Raw genomic sequence first — 23,292 nt, 5'->3', positions numbered from 1 at the left:
AGAGTAATTCGCGTTTTTACTTAGAAACTCCTTTTATCATACCTGTACGTTGATATCGATCTGATGCCTGATATACTTTTATATCAGGTATATAAGCTTTAATTTTCACTATACAGGGTGCAGGATCACTTGACTCAATGGGATTACCAATTAAACGTTGTGCTGCTTATGGCAATGTAAAATACGTCAGAATTATTTTATAAGCCTGTGTTCTTGTTCAAAAAATCCTTGTGTACTATACGGTTATGCTTCACGCAACGTGAACTTTTGTCACCGATTTCAGACGTATTCAAGGATTAATTCTTATACCTTAAGATATCGGCACAAACTGCAAGAAAAACAGTCTATAATGCACTACAGTAAAGATTTTAAATGCATTTTTATAACTTGATATATTTGAAAAAAAAAAGTTTTTAACGGCGTGCTTACATTCTGTCATACCCGTGTGTAAACCCCTGAAAACCTCGTTGATTCTTCATCCTATATAAATGAATCCGATTATACATAACCAACCTTTTTAATGACAGCAAGATGTGTTTGCTTTAAGACGCAAAAAGCAGGAACCGCAGATAAAATGTATTTTACAAATATTAAGTTTAAGTGCTCATGCACGAATAAAAAACGGCTAGGTAAGCTTCGATGTTATTTTGTTCTAAGTCTTATCTGATGTATTTCACAACGACAGGACCGTAAACTGGTCTTCACCGAATAACAACATTATTGCGTACACATATGAACCCCGCTCTGGGAAATCCGGGCTTAATGCTTGTGCGTAACGTGTCGTCCCAGATTAGCCTGTGCATTCCGGTGAGGCTAACTAGGGACAACAACTTATCGCCTACACTGGATTTTCGTTAGAAGAGACCTGTTTTGATGAACATTTCAGAGAACGGGAAGTTTCCTCAATGATAAGCCTGTGTGGACTGCATCTGGTATGACAATTTACGCACATGCATTAAGCCCAGATTTCACAAAACCCGTTTCATATTATATCGACCTGCACACTTAAAAGGCTTCCGTGAAAAGTTTATGCATGCACAAACTGCTTGCTGTTTATGCGATCTGTTACGCGCTTAAACCGCCATCTGGTTTAAATTAAAAGGATAAGGGAAGCAATTCATTCGTGTCACGTAAACAAGGTACTTAAGTAAGTAGGTCATTTGGACTTTTTTATCAAGGCATTTCGAGTCTTTCGTTGGGATTTCTCGTCCAGCATCAGGTAAGAGAGCTCACTATGTTTGTTAAGCTGTAAAATTTGCCTATCAATATTGCACTCACGCCAACTGTTAGTTAACAGAACTAACAACAATTAAGAAATGACGAGAGTGTCACATATTTACGCGTCGCTTTTATAAACTCAGCTTGTTTAGCATAAGATGATAAGAATGTGTTATTGTGGGGTAATACCGATTCGTCTTTTGCAGACGCTTTTAAGAACATATAATAGACTTACAATAACATTGACTAATTTTTGGAAATACTTCATGCTTTAACCTCGTATTGATTGTAAATTGAAGCGTGCGCTTTATTTAAATAAAAAAAACACTATTAACGTTAGATCTACCGTATTGATTGTTAATATGAACAGACCCGTCGCGCTTATTGATCAATATACGCTACTTGTTTGTGCATTTTCAATGCCATACTTGAATTTCATCGATTGTGATTTTTCGACATGATTATGTCATTGTTATTTTGTTGATGGCATATGTTGTCAAGTTTGTATTTTTTATTGTGTGAGATAGGCACCAGTAACACACATGCGTGAAATTTAAAACAAACGACAGTCGTTGTTTACCGAAATACTTGCGTTATTTGAAAACAATGCGACTAGTTTATGTATTGAAACAATTACTTTAAAGTATGTTTCTAGTGAATGATCCCATAATCATTTTGCCTCATTATTGCACATTAGTACTGAAATCGTACTTATCGAACTGTACATACAAAACTGACTGAAATATTATGCAGTGCCTTAATTACCAGGGTGCAGGATCAACGCGTTATAGGCGTTACACACGGGCTGGACAGAATGTAAACACACCGTTAAGAACATTTATTTTTGCAAAAATGTCAAGTTATTGAAATACATTTGCAAAAATCGTTAGTGCTGTCTGCATAAACGACAGTTTTTCTTGCAGTTTTATGCACTAGTTGAAATTCTTAAGAAAATTATTTAAAATGGCGTGGTGCAATTATATGGTGTCCGCCTAGCGACCGGGAGGTCACGGGTTCGATCCCCACCGAGGGAGCGTTCTTTAGATCTCCCCCATAGACATCAAGTACTGGTTCTACACCCAGGAAACGGACTCGAGAGCGTTTATATAAACCTTAGGCTTTCGATGCAAATCGAGCTAAAATAAATAGGTTTAAACTTACGACACTATTGTTTTTGTACCTGCCGCATCTGTGAACAAGATTATCACACTATTCTGTCGCCAAGTATGATACATAATAGTGAATCTGCAACTTTGCTTTAATTGACTACAGTGCAGTGTAGTCTGGGTGCAGGATCATATGACTTTGTGGGGTCACAATTGAACGTTAATGGATTTAAACACACATGTATGTGGATCTTTTATGCAAATGACGTTTTAAAATAATTTTTAATAAATAATTAGAATATCAACTAGTGCTGCAAGAAAAACTGTCGTTCAGAGTGAAAATGTATTGTTTTTCGGTAAACTTGACACAAACAGAGTTTAATCAAAACCTATTTGCGAAAATTCGAATAGTGTTGTTACTTGCGAATTGTTAATAAACCGGGCTCTCATCCGACTGAATTTCGTCTTAAAATCTACATGCTTAAAATCTGTACTGTTTAGGAAAATCTAAGACCATTACAAGGAAATTGATGTAAACAATATTTTTATTAAGTTTAAGCATATTTATTGGGATAAAATAAAATAACATGCACATACAAATGGCAATTAGCTGAATGGTAATCTTTAAAAAAAAAACAGTGCCACGTATACGGTCACGGTGTATTGAATTATGTATTATATCTTTATATGACCCGGAGTAGAAAAAGCGTTTGTTGCGTAAGAGAATGCGACATTGTAACACATTGTTGGATGTGATGGTGAAAGTGTGCAGAAACTCAGAAGAGCTCTTGAAAGCCTGAAAGCTCTTTTCCGATTTTTGTAGTAGCCTTGAGTATTTTTTATCAAACTGTTATATATTTTATCACAGCGGCAAGTCGTTGGAAAAATAATTTTGAAACGTAGTCAAGCTACCATTACCCAGGCCTTTTTCTGCCTATCTCACGGGTCCAATAGTCGGACGCATTCCCAATGCCAAATATGGATGTTTTTTGCCAATTATTAAAAAAAAAAATCCGACCAAAATAATCGAAGTTGAAAATGCGATTCCCGGTCGGTACCGTTTGTTCTGTTCTGTCCTGTTCTTTCCCCAAATCTGATTGAGGCACTCTTGGCAGGTAGTCCAGCCAAGATAAGGTTTAAATCAAGTTTCACGTTTAAATCCAATAGTGAATTCACATAAACACATTGAAATGTTCAGGCATGCCTTTGTACAATATATACAGCACTTTTCACGTATGCCTTTATACATTATACACAGCACTTAAATAAAATAATCGGGCACCGTGTTTTAACGTGTCAATGCGTAGAACGTCATCGTATCGAGTGTCCCACAATGCAATTTTGCGATCTTGAGACTTCAGACAAAATCGCGGCCGCTTGTGTCTATGCATTTCTTAAGACACAATTACGGTCATTTTCGGTCAGAGTTAGCTTTTAAATATTGAAGTGCTGGATTATTCAGAATTATCAGGTATGTGTACAACAAGTGATAATCCAGGTGTACGCATTAATTATTGTAAATTGGTTGAGAATCGTTATCGATGGTCTGACGTAAATAAATGTGGACTAGTCACTAGTTTCACTTCTAACTTAACTGTGGTTCGAAAGAGTAGATTTGGGCAAAAAACTGCGAAAATCGGACGCAGTTTTAAACATGTCGCATAATTCGAAGTACTATCGAAGTAAATTACGAAAAATGGACTCGAAAGGACACACAAAAACTGAATGTTTTGTCGGGAAATACTACCGCCAGTCAGTCCACGGTTAACCCAGAATCTGACTCGTCCATTATCAAGCAAGTGATGAACATTTGCCTCTGCCAGATTCAGAGTCACTACCCTTTGTAGCTTCTTAACATTTCAATAATGTACATAATGTTCAGCTTTACTTTTGTGTTTCAAAAAGATGGTTGCCTTCAGACATTTGGCAACTTGAATTTTGAATAAAAATATGTTGGATGCAGGTTCTTCGGCTGTGAATATTCATAAAAAATCCTTAATGACATATTCAAGCTATGTATTTTATTTGAACTTAAAGCATAACAAAGTGTGTGTTTTTTATCATACACACACTTACGTTAGCAGTGGACAATGACTGTTACATGTTAAAAAAAAACAGTTTAATCCTTTCTTATCATTTTTGGGCAATACCTATGTATGAAAACATTAACTTTAATAAGAAACAAATCAGAAAAATAATTTCCCAAATAATGCTTCGTCGATGAAAGTTCTTCCCAATTCGGAAGATTTCGGGACTCGAAAAATCCCAATTTTGCTAGGTACTTTTTCCCCCAAATAGACAGAAAAAGGCCTGTTACCGGATCAGTAGCATAATAAAGTTGTTCTGGTGAAAAGCAATGACTGTTTTGAGACTTCTTTTACACCAGTTTGATTAATTATTAACTTTGCTTACTGATTCAGCACATAGTCGTATTTTTAAACGCAGGCAAAATGTATTTGTGATACCTTTTTTTCGCCGTAGAATTCATGCATTAACGGATCAGTTGTAGCCATAACGGATCACGTGATCGAAACCACTCAGGGGGCGTCTAATGAGCTATTTGAACTGTCGAAACATGAACTGTGTTGTTTACAATGACCAAGTTACATTGCCAGTTATAAATGAGATTAATTGTTTTGTTATTTATTGTTATCTATATGTGATCTTGTATCTACACTTTACGCATGGTGTTCTTGTGTGAATTATCTGTTGAAAATCCTTAATATATCGAAAAGATATGGGCATCTTATAAACCATGTAAATTGTTTGAATCATATCTAATCATCGACATTGAACATGGAAAATAAATAAAACATTAAGATTGAGATCATTAATTGTAAGAATCAACAGGATTTGCATATATTTTAATATAATATATGATCAATACGCATATTATCACGCTTGATCCGTTATTGCCCTTATTCTTCATTTTATTAAAGGTGTTGCAAAATCTTAAATACGAATAAAACCTGAAGTGGACTTTTGAAGACATAGTTACTACTAAATAGACTTCAAATTAATTCGTAAACTTCTTACTTTCCAACAGAGTTATAGCATGTGGCCGAGAAAAATGTTCACCCTCGATTTTGAAACGTGACGGAAGTCAACAAAGTCGTATATACATCTCAGCAAAACATATCGAAATGTTTGACAAAGAGTAGCTCCGATTACGACTTAATCAATGCGTTTTAAAAAACATGCCTTGGAGATGCTGTGTGCAAAATATCATCTAAAAATGTCAACTATTTATCGCGATACGCAGTCTTGAACATCAAAGCGATCCGCTATGTGTAATGATCCGGTAATGGTAACTTGACTGTATATGTAACAGTCTCAAAACTTTGAATTCATGATGTTTATTTGAATTGTATGAATGAAAATGAAAGACTTCGCTTGTCTTTTAAATATAATGTTTGCTATTTGAGCTGTGAAATAAACAATTAATCGTTTTCTTCAGCGATTATAAGAAGGGCGAATAAATATGTTTGTTATTAATTCTTCGCAAAATAATGACAGGAAGATACATTTTCATGACGTATGAACGCGATTGAACTTACCCATTTTTGTTCATCATAACTTCACTTTACTACCTACCTGTTGCAAATTGCGAGTCAAACAAGCACTTGCCTAGCATACATTAAAATTTCAGTCCTGCTTCGCTTAAATAAAGAGCAGACGAGAACAGCAAACAAGTTTTGCCTGTCTTATGGTCTGAACGTCTTAACATTGCAACACAAAATTGTTATTTTTCCATAATTTGTTGTCTTAGCATGTACAGTTGGAACAAAGTCATCGCCTGGTTTAGATAGGTTTTCAGACTAGGTCTCTCTAACAGGCCTATTTTTGCACTCAACAATACAAAGAAATACGATTCTAATATGAATTCATTACATTTCAAAAAAGGACACAGGACCCATCTTAACAGTCTAGTTTAGGATAGCCTCGATAGACATTTGAAGTCTTTTGATTACCTAGTTTCGACAATAACTTGAGCTTTCCAGCTAGGAAAGTCCAACTATCCTCATGGAAGGCATTATTAAAAAGAAAAACACCATCAATGTCGCTGCATAAAATCCATGAATTCTGAGACATGAGGCAAGTTAACATATCACTGATAGAGGCTCTTTTCTATGGCTGTTTTGCCGCTTAATCTATAGTTATGCAAGTGTTTTAAAACATGACAATGTTATGCGCTACTGCTTTTTTATGCCCCCACCACTATAGTGGGGGATATATTTTTTTGCCCTGTCTGTTGGTTCGTTTGAGTGTTTGTTTGTTTGCTTGCGCCAACTTTAACATTTGCAATAACTTTTTCATTATTGAAGATAGCAACTTGATATTTGGCATGCATGTGTATCTCATGGAGCTGGCACATTTTGAGTGGTGAAAGGTCAAGGTCATCGTTCAAGGTCAAAGGTCAAATATATAGCTTCAAAGCGGCGCAAAAGGGGACATAGTGTTTCTGACAAACACATATCTTGTTCAACAACTCGTTTCAGGCGTATGTAATACATATCAGCGTTATCTTTCAAAACGTTTAATTCAACAAGATTTATAGAAAGAGCAAACAAGTAAGAATACGCACCTTTTGGTGCTAAAAGATTACGTTATTTTCTACAATGCTGAATCCACAAGGGTTCCCAAGTTATAATGTCACCAAATTTATATATTGTGTTACAATGATCCAGATTTGGTATTAAAACCATAAACCTATGACATATTTGTTTCATAAAAAGTAGTTTTCCTGTATCATTATTTATTCAATATTAATTTTGCAAGATATACATGTTTTGATACCAGCATAAGTATAAATATTGTTAAACCAGGCGATGATCACTAGAGAAAATGGTCACGGGCTTAAAGTTCAATTAATCAGGTGCTAATCGGGAATTAATCACTCAATTAGTTTATAGTGATACGGTCTAATGTATGTTTATATAGTCTCATTAAATGAAGCGAGAATGCCACCTTCTTTGTTAAGCCCTCGCCGTTGACTCTTACGTATAACTGCACCAGTTTCACTAGGTTCTACTTTTTGTATGTGGCTAACTAATACAAACGTGGAGCCATATATCATAAAAATATGTATTAAAGATCACAGGTGGTTAGCGTGTGGCTATGATATTAATTAGTGAAAACATCATTTTGAATGATAAATTCTCATATTGTAACGAAAAATCCACTTTAATGAAAAACAAATACACTGTCAAAAAAAAATATATATATATATAACAAGGTACCCAACTCGAAATCATCCGAAAACGGGGTGCATCGTTTTGAACAGCCATTACTTCATCAATTTTTTCAGCGATTTTCATGAACCCGGTCTTATTCAACGCAAAAATGAATTTGCTTTCTGGAAATTTATATATCTTGTTATATTCTACACATGCTGGGTCAAATGTTAAGAAATAACGCGATACACAATTCGCTTGACCCAGTTAACATCGATCAGACCGTATTTATGAATAAAATCTCAAGTTGTAATGACACACCTACGCATTGGACCAATGAAATCACTCGTCTGTTGAACATGTCAGTTAGTTGAAATGTATGTAAACAAAGGTTATAAAATGCGCTGGACAGTTAGTTTTGATGCATAATGCAACGGAAAGCACGGTAAGAATAATTGTCCATGCGTTTAATTTAATAATGGTATCGAGGTCCGTGAACTTTGCAGGGAAAATGCCCTTTACTCCGTGAAGATTTCAGTCATAAATACGGTCTGATCGATGTTAACTGGGTCACGCGAGTTGTGTATCATGTTATGTCTTAAAAGATGACACAGTATTTGTTAAAAGATTGTGAGACTTATACATTTGCAGAAAGGAAATTCATTTCTGCGTTGAATAAGACCAAGATCGTGAAAATCGTTGCAACAGCGATGAAGAAATGGCTGTTCAAAACGATGCATCCAGTTTTCGGGTGATTTCGAGTTGGATACCTTGTTATATATATATTTGATTGTGAAGTTTGTTTTTCAGAAAAGTTGATATCTCGTTATAATATGATAATTTATCATTCAAAATGATGTTTTCACTAATTAATATCATAGCCACACGCTAACCACCTGTGGTAAAGATTATTATTGTCTAGACATCCTATGGTCTTTACATTCATTAGCAAGGCGTTTTGCTTTCACAAAACCTCTCGTTTAGTTTATTGAAAACAACAATGCTAATGCATATACACATATTTTCAAGCTCAACAACAAATAAATGCAATAAATTTCGTCTGCTTGTGTAAGCTTTTATTCAAGAGCATGTATTGACAGAGATTTGTAAAGTGTTAACTCCTTTCACCCATTTATGCCTATCTTCTAGAAAAAAGGCCTCGGCAAACAGCGTAGACCCAGATGAGACGCCGCATGATGCGGCATCTCATCAGGGTCTGCGCTGTTTGCTTAAAAGAATTTCTGTAAAAAATATTCTAAAAATACAAATAAATATACTAGACATCCCTAATTTTGGAAATAAATTGATCCAATTTAGAAGGATGGGAGAGTCCACTAGGCATAAATGGGTTAAATTCTTTATCGCTCCGTATTACTAACATATTTTTCACCAATATATCGTGGTCGATTTCAATTGACGCTGTATCACACACGAACCATTGTCCAAAATGACGGGTTATTTGATATCTAGATCTTTCTTATTTGTTTTCCTTAATACATTTTACAAAATGCCGAAAAATGTTACCAACTACCACATGGAAAGTAATGAAAAATGGGTAAGCAGTTAATCTCTTGACAGACACTCGTATTCTTGGAAAGTTCTGATTGTCTTCCAGGTGTCAAACCATCCTATTAAAAAGCAGCAATTCAAATTATTTGAATTGAGCGTACTAATATGACTATAGTTACGAAGTGAAGCATCTGTTTCAATATGTTCATGGATCGGTGAAGGTAAACAAGGAAGTTGGTTACAAACCATAATTTAATTTGAGCTGCAGTTAATTGGTGGTCCATAATACATGCATTGGTCTATCTTTATATGACATCTTCCTGAACTTCAGTGTAAGGACATGTAGGAATGGAAGTGAAACGGAGCTCACTAAACAAACAGGACTCGAGCTTCGAGGACCCGTTTTCAGTCCATCCATGGGATAGCCTTATTACCAAGCTATGCCAAGAGTTCTCGGTCGAAGATTCAGACTTCGACAACTTTCTCAGAAGCTCAAAATTTCGAATCGGGGATGATAACTACAACCGAATCCAAAGTCTTGACGGGCGCACTGGCCGGAAATACCACGAGTTCTTTGATTGTCTGGAAAAGAAATTCGGACAGGATGGGACTGTTGAGTTTCTTATAAACTTGACAGCAAATTTAAACTTTCATGGGGATTCAGGTAAGTGGTATTGCCATCTTGAATTGCTTAATGTGTGTTGTGAATAATGTAAATTTCACATTGTATTGAAAGTATTCTTATTTTTGATTTACACCAGTATTCTTTTTTTTGATTTACACCAACTGAAAGTTCCATTTTTAGGTTTGATAAGAGATATTCCAGAAATAAAACAATGTCCGTTAAGATTAATTAGAGAAGAAATGTCAAATCATAACAAAAACATTTATCCCATATGCCACCTGTAGGACATAAGCGAGCTTAAAAAGTCTCCTCAACCAAATGTAAATTAAAATGAACACATGCAATGTTTAAGGGTCACATATTTCCCTATTTTAAAAACTAACATGTCATGAAATCAATTAACTAACACTCCTGGAATATTTTGAATATTTTAAAATAAATTATCTCAACAAGGACAAATATTAAATAAAAAAAGTATGCGCCTGCCTTGGGGTTAAAAGCAGAAACCCCTAGAAGCAAAAGCTTAAACGTTACAACTTCACCAAGCAGGCTTTTAAAATTGAATGTGAGTTGGAATTATGCCAGTTATACAAGTTTTTGTTGAATATCGATGAAAAGCTTGATTAATATAAATTGACTGAACATATATTTTTAACATGTTTTGCAGTCAGAAGTATTATTTTGCTTGTTTGAATACAAAACGTACATACTTTTTTTAATCCATAACACAATTTGTCATTTTGCAAAACTGTGAACAAGTCGTTTCTATCTTTAAGTTGTTTTTCTACATGACATTATAACTTTACACTCTTATACCTGATATTTGTTAGGTCCCTAAGAGTCTTTGATATTGTATGGTACATGTAATTATAGGCAATGTGCCATTCTCACGGGTGTTCGAACAATATAAGCAAGAAAGCGCCAAATATCACAGACAATTGACAGCAAAAGGGCTTGAACTTGACCCGAACTTTGTTGGAAGAGTCGAGCTGTCTAGTAAAATCATAGAAATTCTTCAGAAACGTACAGATGAAATTGGCCCAAGCCCCGAGAAATATCCAAAAGGTAGCTTTATGTTTACGTAATATATAATGCTAGATGAAATAAAACAAGTTGAAATAAGTTTTGCATTCAGCAATTAACCAATATAACAAATTTTCTTTCTACTAAGTTTTTTTTGTGGCAATATTCATGTTAATAAATCAATCGTCATGTGTTTTTATAATTTTGCTTTTAATTTTGCAAAAGTAATATACATATTGTAATACCACTAATGTGATATTCACTTTGTTTGCTTGCATATAATTCTGCGATTTAGTTATAATTGATCTCGATCATACACCAATTTTAAACATACCCACAAGCGGTAAAATGCAAGTACAAACATTTTAATCATTATCAAAACGATACAGGGATGAAAGGTAATTTTAAAAATGGACTGTTGATAAACGGCAATCGCTTGTAAAAATATTTTCGGAAAAGGTTTCAAGATCGGCTTATTTGAATTGCCCATGGTAAACTATGGAAGCCTGTGTGTAGCTTTAATTCATATTATTGGAACAAATAGCTATTAGAATATCCAGGATAGTTCTTGATGGTTCTTCTAGGAGTCGTCCTTTGCGGGCTGCCAGGAATGGGTAAGACAAGTTTAGCAAGCCAGATATGTTACATCATGAGGTTTGGTTCCAATGTCGTAAGAAACTGGAATATCATCGTCGTCAATCAAAGGTAAGCTAGGATTGTAATATTGTCGAATCAAAATGTGGCTCGAAGCTAAATATGCATTCTAAACACGCACAAGAAAACTAGAGGTATAGTTTCTTTAAAACATCAGTCTTATTTCTTCGAGTTGGATCTATTTTTGCAACTTATGTAGTTTTACTTAAACAAATACTATAAGTAAAGATCTGTGTTATCTGCTTTCATAATATAGTTATAGGATTCACTCAATATTGTTTCAATTATGCCATCATTTTTCAATTGATTGGGCGTTGCAAATCTTGTCTCTTCTGATTCATGAATAATATTTAATACGATTTTTTCTCATACATTTGATTCTAATAGGTCAGTTGTCATTCGCATGTGCTTAAAGTATCATAAATCCGCTGAGATCTACTTTGGCTGCTAAGGATAAAATTTCAAAGGTTTACTGACTGCTATATGTCTAAAATAATAGTAACGGCGTAAAACAGAAAATGTACGTCTATGTACGACGTGATTAGGTATTTGTCGTTTTCCTTTTGCCACTGTAAGGGACAAAACAGAAGTTGGAGAGCTACTGTCCGATCTCATCGACAGCATTGGTAAAGAGATGGGAAACGATGATATTGTATGTGAGTTTAAGTCCGTGACTTGTCAGAGAGAAAAGGTCATGTCCCTTCTTAAAGACCTTGGCGAGCGTAAAAGAGGTATGTTTAGTACTATGATTTACTGAAAACCTTAAGCTTCAAATGTGTCTATATTTCTGAAATTAATAGTGACTGTCTTATGTTTTATTGAATGTATTGTCTGCATTTGTATTATTTATGAGAGTCTACTTCCACGTTGGCGTTTTTTTTATGTCTCCCTGTGTGTACATGCTATATGTGTTTAAATGTTTGGATCGGCTTCACTCAAGATGTTTGTTTTATGATAAGTTCTTATCTATTCCATAAGTTTTCTGTTGTATCTCAGCATAGCGTTCCTCGTGCCTATGTGTCAAATTATATGTTCTACACTGTCTGACCTTAATAATGCTTGAGTCTGGTTTCAGATTACCTAGTGCTTCTTGATAACATGGACGGACATTTTAATCATGAACACTCACCTTGCGAAGAGTTGCTGACAGAAATCTTCGAAACTATTTCAAAAGTTGACAATGTAAGTGGTAGATCAGAATAGGTCGCCGTGGTGTAATGGATATGGTGTCCGCCTAGCGACCGGGAGGTCACGGGTTCGATCCCCACCGTGAGAGCGTTCTTTAGATCTCCCCCAAAGACACCAAGTACTGGTTCTAGGCCCAGAAAACGGACTCGAGAGCGTTTATATAAGCCTTAGGCTTTCGATGCAATCGAGCTAAAATAAATAGGTTTAAACTAATAGGCCATTCAACTCAATATTTGTTATTGTATATTACATAAGAAGATATTCGCTGATATGCATTCTCAAGTAATAATTTGATTTCAATTTGTAAGCATGTGTTACAGTTATGATTCCTATATTGTTTACTATGGCCCATATGTTGAAATGTTCAAAACCTTTAGATTGTTTGGTTTAAAATAAATACCTTTTGCTACAAAGCTTGCATACTTTAATGGATGATGTCTTTGAACACTGTAAACACACTCCCATCACCCGACCTAACTTTAACTTTAAATTGACCCCAATTTTGGACTATTTAAAAAAAACTCATTCTGGTTTAACCCAACATTAAGAACTTCGTCTACATCAATACCGCTCACTACATAGCTTTGATAATTACATGGATGTTATCTATAATTAACAATCTCAACACACTAACAGCCCCCATTAAACGCAGCATCTTGTATACATTGCAATTATTTATTTAGGTATACTGCCTTTTATATACTTTCACTGAATATTATTTTATATGAACAGATCAAAATTGTTATGACGGTGTGCAAGTCGGTGTCGAAATCAAATGCCACTAATTTGTTCGGTGGAAAACCAGCGTTTAGAGGACATGTGATAGAATTTAAGCTAAACGGCTTATCATATGAGGACGCGGAGCAAATTATGACCAAAATCAGCGGGCGGGTAGATGAGGTATATGTAGACTTTAATGTGGTTTCTTTTTGTCTTAATAACTTTAAATAATAATAGGTCGATTACATAATTTCAATCTTGTATCCGTTATTTAAATTGAATATTGAATTGTCGAGCCGGCTTGGGGAAAGCTCGGTATAGCAGTCACAATGGTCGAGAGTGTATGCGTGCGCATTTGCGTCCGAGCGTGTGCAGAGTGGAACCTTGTTATTAATTGTGATTTTTTTTTAAATATTTAAACAGATGTTCTTAAACATGTGTTCACCATCATGAGACGAGATGTCCAATGCACCACTCTTAAAGGTTATTTATTGTGCAATTTTTAAATACCTTACCACAAATGAAAACCATTTGAAATTCTCTCTATTTCAAAGCTCAGTGTAAAGTTTTAATTAGCCGTCAAATGGCTTGACCGGACTGTAAATGGATCATACATTAGGCAATTGTAAATTATTTAGAACAAATATTTACCAAAGTTGACTCTTTGTTGTGTGGTACAACCGTCACGCTATATCCAAAGTCAAACTGTCAAATCAAGACTGCAATTTCATAATTCATCATTTTTGTGTAATTACCAATACATTATATCGTGGTAAGAAGGTGTGTCACCCCTAGTCACACTAAAGGTTTAAGGTCAAACATGTGGATGGTTCAGCTTGTTAAATAAGTTCAGGCATTATTCACAATTGCTGACATCTGGCCTTTTTACTTTGCTAACATACTGCTATCATTATCGCCATCGTAACCCAAAAAGTCACTCTCGAAATCGTGCTCCAGTGTTTTAATTCTCGTCATCAAAACGAAGCCTATGTATAATGTGGTATATATTCCCATATTCCCAAACTTCTGCCATATTTTAACAGCTATGTTTACTCTCTTGCAGCATAAAATAGACTCACGTTTATGCAGACAAGCATTTGATGCCTGTGACGGAAATCCCATGGGGATAAAGACATTGTCTGTGTTTCTTCGTGACTCTTGCAACGATGACTTCGTCCGTTCGTCGTTAAAAACTGGAGAACTGTTCAGCGTGATGTCATATTTGAAACAAACCTTCGCCAAGATAATCCCAGAAGGTCTTCAGAGGTTTATTGCTAGATTATTTGTTTTCAATACGAATTGGTTTGCTGTTAAAGATGCACAGTATGTTTCACAGATCGAACCTGACGTTTCTCAACGGCATTGCGTTGAAACAATTAAGAAACTGCACATACTTCAAACGTATCATTTGCTCGAAAGAGACTTCTTTTCTGTGATGCGACAAAAATCTGGCAAGCAAGAAGAGTGGATTGGAAAGCAAGATGAACGATCGTGCAAGCAAGAAGAACGGTTCGCTTTCCATTCCATTGTTGCTGAATTTTTGTCACAAACATTCAAAGAATCGGCGTGTTTCAAACAAGAATTTGTTGATGGTAGGAACGCTTTCCTTTCCTATTTCTGCAAACGTATAGAAAAATCTGGACGGAAGATGAATGCTCGCAATCCATTAGAAATAAAAGTTCATATGGAAGAACTCAAGCCGCACCTCAGCTTGTTTTTCAAACTGATCTTAGAAGAAAAAAAATCGCTATGTTCTCTGTTGGACAAAGGAAAACAACCATTAATTATCCGATGCAGTTACATATGGGATGTATCCGAGTTCACAAACGCACAATATTTGCAGTTGATGTTCGCAAAAAGACAAGCACAGCTTGCTGAGAAAGCAAAAGAACTTATGCATTTCATTTATTGGAAATCAACTGAAGCCACGTGTTTAATGAAAAGCGACAAATTGAATATTGCTTTAGAGTATATGGACAATATCAACGGTCAATTTAAAATTGCAGATGTTGGACAATTTGCCTACATTGCCGATGGATGGAACGTAGAAAAGGCGGACGAAACGTTTGCTTTTTGCACTTTTTACAAAGTTTACGGGATTATTTACCTTCGAATGGGAACCAAGGAAAACAATAAGGACAAATTGAATATAGCATTGGTCAAATTTGGAAAAGCGATCGATATCATACACAGCGAACGTTCAAAGAAATTAAAAAAGGTCTTTGAATCAGATATCGCGAAAATCCAAAACCTTCGTGGGTGTGTTTATTTTAGCATTGGTGATTTAACAAACGCTCTTGAATGTCACAAGTCTGCAAAGGTATCAGATTGTACTAGACCCAGTTTTGTCAGTCAAAGAATTGAATTTGCTGCAAACATAGCTGCGTGCTATCATCAGATGGGATTGAACACAAAGATTGAAAACGATCGCATGAAACATTTAAGCAATGCGCTGAAAGAATATGATAACTGCATCGGTCTCAACAAGCAAATTGGAATGCAGGATTCCACGACCTCTCTGACAATACTTCGTAACCGTGCGGACGTATTTTACGTTAAAGTACGTATTATTTTGTTTAGGGGGGCTTACAACTGCGTTAATTTTAAAACTTTAAAATAAACGCATTGTAAACTGATGGGTTAATTTATTTTTAAGTACCAATAAGAAAACCGTATTCACTGAAAAAAATGCTAGCTTTGCAAACAATAACCATGATGTGTTTGACAATGAAACCAGCAATTCTTAGTATTTTGTGTTCTTGATTATTAAACAGGGTGAACTGGAAAGGGCACTTACAGATGGAAACAATGTAATGAAAATTGCAAGAAAATTGTACGTTCCTCCACACGTAGATATAACGGTGGCAATAGAACGGGCAGCGTGCTACCATTTCAAACTCGGGAAAAGATTAAGGGATGAAGACGGAGAAATAGGTAAAATTATTTAAGGTGCAACATCGTTCGATTTGTGTTGTAGAGAAGTTATTACGCATTAAAGAAAATCCGATTTAATGCAATATGATTGATTGTATCTATAGGTTGGATTTATCTATACCTTATTACCATATGATTGACATTTTGTTCATGTTACACACAAAAACAGAACTCATTTAATGCAGAAACGAGTTGTAGTACATTTAAGTTAGTGGTTAGGTCCTTGCAATTTATACATTAGTATATTTGACTGTATGATTTTTTTACAGATAAAGGAACTGATTTAATGCAAAAGGGTCTACAATTATACGAAGACATGTTATTTGAGATTTGCAATGGTGGTCTTCTTCCCTTTGAAAACAACGACGATCGAGTTATCTTTTCTGAGCTGGAAGAACTTATAAAGAACCGTCTTGATCCTGCTCAACCGAACTTTGATCAATCCGTCTACGTTGAGGCACTTTATCACATTAAAAATGGCGACAGTTCGATGTGCGACGGTCCCAATAGGATGGCTTATCAGTACTTGATTGAATGGCTACGAAATCGGAGGATGCAGCTTCGAACTAACAAGCAGTACAGGAATGCGAAAGGTCTGTTTAATGGACGCTGTAAATCATGTTAATCAAATATGCAACTCTCTGCATAGCTAACCTGTATGGAACTCGTTATACAAGCAAATACTTATTGCATGCATGTATTTTGATGACATTCTTCATCAAAATAATTTATAACGTTACTTTTGTTGTTTTAGACAATCATTTAAAACTGATGGAGAAACTTGGTCTCAGTAAGAAAGCCATAGAGAAAATTAAACACAAGTATCAGGTACCTGTTCTTTTTTGTTAGATTAACCAGCAATGTTTGATATTCCGTTTTGTTATTTGTGAAGTATGTCAATTAATCTGCTTGCGAATCGTTTGTCTACACGAAATACAACAGCATCTATCTGATATTTGTGACATGGGTAATATTTTTGGACATTTTACATTAAAAATATTGCTCAAATAAATTATATAACTAAAGTTAAGTTAACACCATGCCTCTTAACTCCTTTACATTTGGACTTTTCCTAGCGTTCACTGTGAAACAGCGTTTAATTGTTAATAATTTGATATTTTAAGTTTGTTGGTTTATCACTACCATGAAAGGCACTTTAAGCGAAACACTTGCATAATTATTCTTCCCAAAACGGCTTAATATATATAAAAAATTGACAAAACTTGTTTGTGATGAGTCGAACAATAATGTAAAGAAACGCCCTTTAACAATTTAACAGTCTTCTGGATCTTGAATTAACCCGTATTCGGGAATGGACAACAATTCATCGCATTCAACGGATATTAATCGTTCTCGATGAAACTTTTATGTCAGTCTGTCATCCGAGCAATGAGGGCATGCTCCATTAAAAAATCATAACATTTTACTGATTTTCCTTGAAAGTTAATATTTGAATATTGTGACAATGTGTGGTTGTTTATCTTAGAATTAAAAAAATGTACTGATCGTTTATGTTGATTCATCGAAACGTTTATAAATGCGATTAAGAATTTTATGTTGTAATAAAATAGTATTGATTTGTTCAGATTCGAAATGTTGACCAAATCTGATGATTGGCCTTTTGGAAAAGTGTATATGTATTCTGTACAATAATAGGCAGTTGCCATTATGGTATTTATTGTAATGTTAACAGGATTTCGAACTTGGTAAATTCAACAAACTCATTAGCAAAAATCAGTCGTATGTCCCCGATTATGAAGAACAGGAACGTGTTAGACAAGCTATTGCAGCTGGTGCAGAAATCATACTAGATCCAAATCAGAATATGGAAGACTCATCGGATGGCTGGAGTGACACTGACGAGTCAGAATCGAGTTCTGATGATGATGCCACTGCAGAGATTGACACTCATTATGATATGGTTTTGTCACGACAAAGAAAAGACAGCGGCGTATGTGACGAATATATCTCCATTGATGTTGAACCCACAGGCGATGATGTGGACAAAGATATGCATCAGATTGAAAAGGCCTTTGGTGGAATCGACTGTTGCCTTGATAGTGGTTCATTTGACAACCATGATCAAGATCCCTCTGCAACTGATAACAAAGTAGATCGTGATATCGAACATGTGTTAGTTGGCAAAAGACGGGATCTTAGGAGACAAAGAAGTATTGATAGTTCCTATGATGTTTCAAATTCCATCGTCGCTGAAGGTGAAGTAAAACTACGGAATATGTCCACATCAAGATCAAGTCGGTCTTCTTTAGGGAGCCTTAAAAGAAAAAGTTCATCAGTGTCATCGTCAGGTAGTTTTACAGAACCTTGGCTAAAAACTTCAAGTTTTTCGTCGCAGACAAGTCAGGGTGAAAGTAGTTTTGATAATGACATAATCGAGTATGACGAAGACGAATTACGTGCACGTGACTGCGATCAGAAACGACAATCGTGGGCAAACACTGGTAAACAAGAGTCTATCACCAGCGAATTATCGAAGTTGCAGGTCCTCGATGACGGTATGTTAATAGTCAGTGTTGTCATTTGCCATCTATAAAATGCTTTTATGAAATCAACGTTTGTCCGATTGTGCTTTAAATACTATCGTGTCATTTATTGTATTCTTTTAGAGTTCGAGCCAGGTCCAAAACAACCAAAGATTGAAGAAACCGACGACAAACTAACAATTGCTGCAAATGCGAACAATGGTTTGATTTAAATTAACTTTCAATAATATAATATCGAAGCAATGTTTTCAATACCATGATTGACAACAGTGGTGTTGCAATTTTTTGTTGAAAGCCCAGATGTTGACGTACAGTCAGGTAAGCCTATACATGGCACGTAAATATTAAAGCACTCTTAAATTATATACTGTATATATTGTTTTGTTCTCTTTATAGTGTTCGTTAAATTTACTAGTAGTATGACTTGCAGCAGAATAATATTTGTCGTAGGCTGCATTGATAAGTTTAGCGTGTTATATGTCAAATAGATTATACCCTAAGGGCCTTGCCTTCCAAGCATTAAGCATGTTGATATGTTTTCAAATTAACAAGACGTTTTCAGGCAAATGTGGGTTTTTTTCCACTTAAACATGGAGGAAATTACCCAGTATTTTATATGGCGGGGACTTGTTTTATTTTAACTTTTCGAAATTGCCTCGACACATTTCGAATCTCGATCGATCGGTTAATATTAATTGACATTTAATTACATTTGATCTCAAATGACAATATTTTGTAACAAAACCTTACTTTTTGTGTTCATTATATTTGTTTTGTATTATAATCAAAATTCAATTTATAAAAGCATTTGCATTAATGAATTTATTTAATTTTAAATTCCATTCAACATCTGATATTCATTCCAAGTAGAATACAGATCTCAAATGTCACTTTTTACAAAACCTTAGTGTTCATTATAATTTTACCCGCATAATAAAATATGCATATTTACATATTCGTTTATATTTATATGAAAGTAGTAAACTTTGATTTAACGGCTTATTTTTATTCCGATTTAAATATAAATGATCTCAAATGCCACTTGCTATCAAAATGTACGTACAATGTTCATAGTAATTGTATCCGCACAATAAATTTGATTGAATATTTCTTAGATTTTTATATAAATGCATTAAACTGGTTTCATATACATATTATGCAATAACTGTTATATAATATTTAATAATCGTCATTTTCTGATGAAGTTAATACTTCAATGTTTGAAATATATATTGTATGGCCCATCTCAATCGTCATTCATTGTCGTCCTTCCAAATTTACCAAAAAAATGTGGTATGTGAATTATCTAATCAAGCGCGAAATTAACATCATTTATGTTCGTATGCATTTTGCAATTACATGCTGTTTTAAGTATATAGCATCATAGTTCCTTTAATATGATATTGACCATATTGTCATATTCGTTAAATTTGGCAGTTGATCGAAACACGAAAATAATATTTATCTACAATAATGGTCATTCAGCTCAGTTTAACATGTTGTAGGTGTTGCGCTAATAAGCAAGATTTAAATTAAAATGCGAAGATAATCCGTTGAAGAGAATATTCTTTTTTCGATTATGCGAAAGTGTGTATCAATGCTTGTAACTTATTAGCCCATATTGGTCAATGATAACACTAGCGTACACAATTTTAGTAATGGCACAAATAATAACTTAAATACTTTTAGAGAAAGAGGCCGCAAAATCGAAGTAAATGCCTTGTTTGTGCCCGAGTTGTTTTTTTTAAATTATAATGAACTCCGCATAATGCACCCAAAAGCACCATTGTTATATGAGTCTATATATTTAGAGGCTATTCTTGTTAGAATAAGCTTATGTTTGGTTGCTTGTTATTCACATAGCTATACAAATACATTTACACTGTCTTTTTGTATAGGTTTTTCTCATTCAAATATAAATGCAGAAGATTTTTGATAAATCATATAATAAATATGATAATAATGATTTTTGAATTTAAATAGAGTTCATTACATGTAGGTTACTTTGTTGTTGTATTTATTATGTACCACCTGTGTGATTTATAGAAAGACTATATGACAGATTTTTCTTCTCTCGAAAATGATGTACAAAGGTCATATATACGATATTCGAAATGTATATTTTTCAATTGTCAGAAATTGTTTATCGCTATTTTAATTTCTTTCTTTTCAAGAATATTGTGTATATCAATCGTATAGTACTTAAATGAATATAATAGATTCGCTTCCACTATGCGTTGAACAAAGATAAATCTGTTATAAATTTGCTTTTGACTTTGCTGCGTTAAAGTGTGGCCACGATAACCAATCTCAATAAAATCAACTACTTACGCTCGCTGTAATTGTCGCCAACTTTAAGCGGAAAGTGTAGGAGCGTCGGACTGGAGTTGGTTTTCGTGACATTGACATAAATTGATATTGACACTGTTTAATGTATAAGTGTTCGTTTTATTATGCTTCAAAGTGTGTGATTTGTAAGTGTTATGGTAGGTTTTTTTATTATGCCCCCACTGTATTTTACGGGCGTGTAAAAGGGGCACATAGAGTTGATGTTCGCTCTTTATTCCGTCCGTGGCACTTTTTTGTCGCGTGTTACTCAACATGTATTGATGCTAGTTTGTCCATGTTAAAGTTGAATGATTTTACAGTCGAAGCATTGAATGAAAATTATACGTTTTGATATTGTTAAATGCCCAATGAACAAGAAATGACAATTATTATATTTTATCAAATCGAATGTTACAATATATGTGTGATTCCAAAACTTGATTACTATATTGTTCTAATACATTTTTGGAAACTAAGTCCATCTTAATTTTAAGTTTTGTATCTACATGTACATAAATAATTTTATTTCTTAAATATTGTATCACTTAACCATTTTATGTGTGCATTATTTTATTATTGAGACCATTTTGTCACATTTTTGTTTCAAAAATGTTGTTGTTTTTTGGATAGCAAGTACTATATTGAGAGTTTCATATTTTGATATTCATTTCACCTCATTATCATTTTAAGGTAGTCGCCCTTGAACTAAGAGTTAATAGAAATCAACCATTGTTGGGTAAATAAATAATTGTGTATTCGGAAAAATTCTACTCCGTGTAGTTTAAATCTCATTGTCTATATTAACAAGTTTTATATACAAGTTTTAAAATATTATATTTATAATTATGTATTGGACTATTGGTGTCTTACTTTTCCTATATGGAATGAAAGTTAGACACATACTATGAAATGTGATCAGTACAAAAGTAAAAAACGACAGTAAAAGTATTCGGGCTTCCTTTCTATGTTTATAGGTCCGACTATTAATAGCAAATATAATTCAATTTAAACAACCTACCCTCTACCGTTCGATAGGACAAGTAGCACTTAATTGAACTAGGATAGCACTGTAGAAAACAAGTATTTTCGCGCATCATATGTAAAATGAATGCGTTTAACATAAAGTCAAAATGACCCAATGCCAGTAAAAATACCCAAGTGAAGCATAAACAAAATCCATACCATACCGTCAAAATGGCATAAACATTACCCAATATAAAATCAAATTTTAACGGATGTAAAGGTTACCTTCTGTAATTCGATTCATTATCATTTTCATTTGATTTTAAATTTACCTAACGACGATTTAAAATGACACAATTTATGAATGTTATTGTTATGAGTACGGCATGCTTCTGACAACTTCTGTTTTTCCGTTGAACTTTAAAATAAGTGGTTTGATACTAGTATATCACCGTATAAAAATTGATATTATTCGATTTCTGTGTGTACTGTAGGATTTATCTTGATACAAAGTGCCATACGTTGATATTTAAAACCATTTATTATATGCTTAATATGTGCTTTTTGTTAATAATCTACACTGTATGCGTTGACATTTTTGCAAGTTTCTCTTATGTCTCTTAATTATATAAATAATTGATAATTAAGTATAAAATAATAAAGTATAATGACAAACAGTGCCATAAGTTGATATTTTCAAAAATTTATTAGGTTTAATACATTGTTATTTTTGTTATAATCCACGTTGTATAGTTTTTTATGTTTTGCATTGGCATTGGCGATGCCATACATTTGTATTATATGCTATATGAAGTATATTTATTAAATAGACCAGACTCTAATTATTTGAATAAAAATAGTGTCGTATCGCTTAACATTATAATAAACAGATACATGTCTAGTTAAGATAATTAAGAATTTAAGTTTATAGTTTTGTTTGTTTACGCTACATGATATATATTGTCGATGAATAAATAAGCGCGCTTATTTGTGGTATCGTGTTTTGTTTGTTGCTTTAGTCTTAATATCCATTCTTATAAAAACAATCACATTTTTTATCACATGCCTAGTGAAGCAGCGATTATTTTCATAATGTCCGTCTCGCTCTGTGTCAATCAATACATCAAGTTTGTATACCCTCACATTGCTTACAAGGTTTTTATCCCCCGCCATAGGCGGAGGGATATTATTTTGGCGTTGTCCGTCTTTCCATCCGTCTTTCCGTCCGTCCGGAGCCATATCTTGGAAGTGCTTTGGCGGATTTCATTGAAACTTGGTACGAGTATATATATGGATAAGATGATGATGCTCGCCAAATGGCATTGTACACCATCTGTTAATAACGT

At 34.2% G+C, this 23,292-nt stretch overlaps 1 protein-coding gene across 1 annotated transcript; it reads left to right on the top strand.

Moving 5' to 3' along the window:
• The first annotated feature begins 1,109 nt into the window (after window positions 1–1,109).
• On the top strand, window positions 1,110–22,933 carry LOC127876271 (uncharacterized). Its single transcript, XM_052421365.1, has 13 exons — window positions 1,110–1,219; window positions 9,339–9,671; window positions 10,506–10,697; window positions 11,240–11,360; window positions 11,886–12,040; window positions 12,385–12,491; window positions 13,230–13,397; window positions 14,281–15,777; window positions 15,992–16,151; window positions 16,421–16,744; window positions 16,906–16,979; window positions 17,845–18,667; window positions 18,779–22,933. The coding sequence occupies exons 2-13, from the start codon at window positions 9,356–9,358 to the stop codon at window positions 18,865–18,867; spliced, it is 4,026 nt and encodes a 1,341-aa protein (XP_052277325.1). The 5' UTR covers window positions 1,110–1,219; window positions 9,339–9,355; the 3' UTR covers window positions 18,868–22,933.
• Window positions 22,934–23,292: the final 359 nt, after the last annotated feature.

The sequence above is a fragment of the Dreissena polymorpha genome, chromosome 4 (genome assembly GCF_020536995.1).
Source record: "Dreissena polymorpha isolate Duluth1 chromosome 4, UMN_Dpol_1.0, whole genome shotgun sequence".
In the NCBI taxonomy this organism is placed as follows: domain Eukaryota; kingdom Metazoa; phylum Mollusca; class Bivalvia; order Myida; family Dreissenidae; genus Dreissena; species Dreissena polymorpha.
Note: the sequence above shows the minus strand (reverse complement) of the source record. Positions and strands in the feature narration are given on the sequence as shown.

What these genes read in the sequence shown, in the direction of transcription:
- LOC127876271 (XM_052421365.1), top strand. Translation starts at nt 9,356, where the DNA reads ATGGAAGTGAAACGGAGCTCACTAAACAAACAGGACTCGAGCTTCGAG. An exon ending in CTATTTCAAAAGTTGACAAT is followed by an intron (nt 12,492 to 13,229) that starts GTAAGTGGTAGA and finishes TTATATGAACAG; the next exon opens with ATCAAAATTGTTATGACGGT. An exon ending in GTTGCAGGTCCTCGATGACG is followed by an intron (nt 18,668 to 18,778) that starts GTATGTTAATAG and finishes GTATTCTTTTAG; the next exon opens with AGTTCGAGCCAGGTCCAAAA.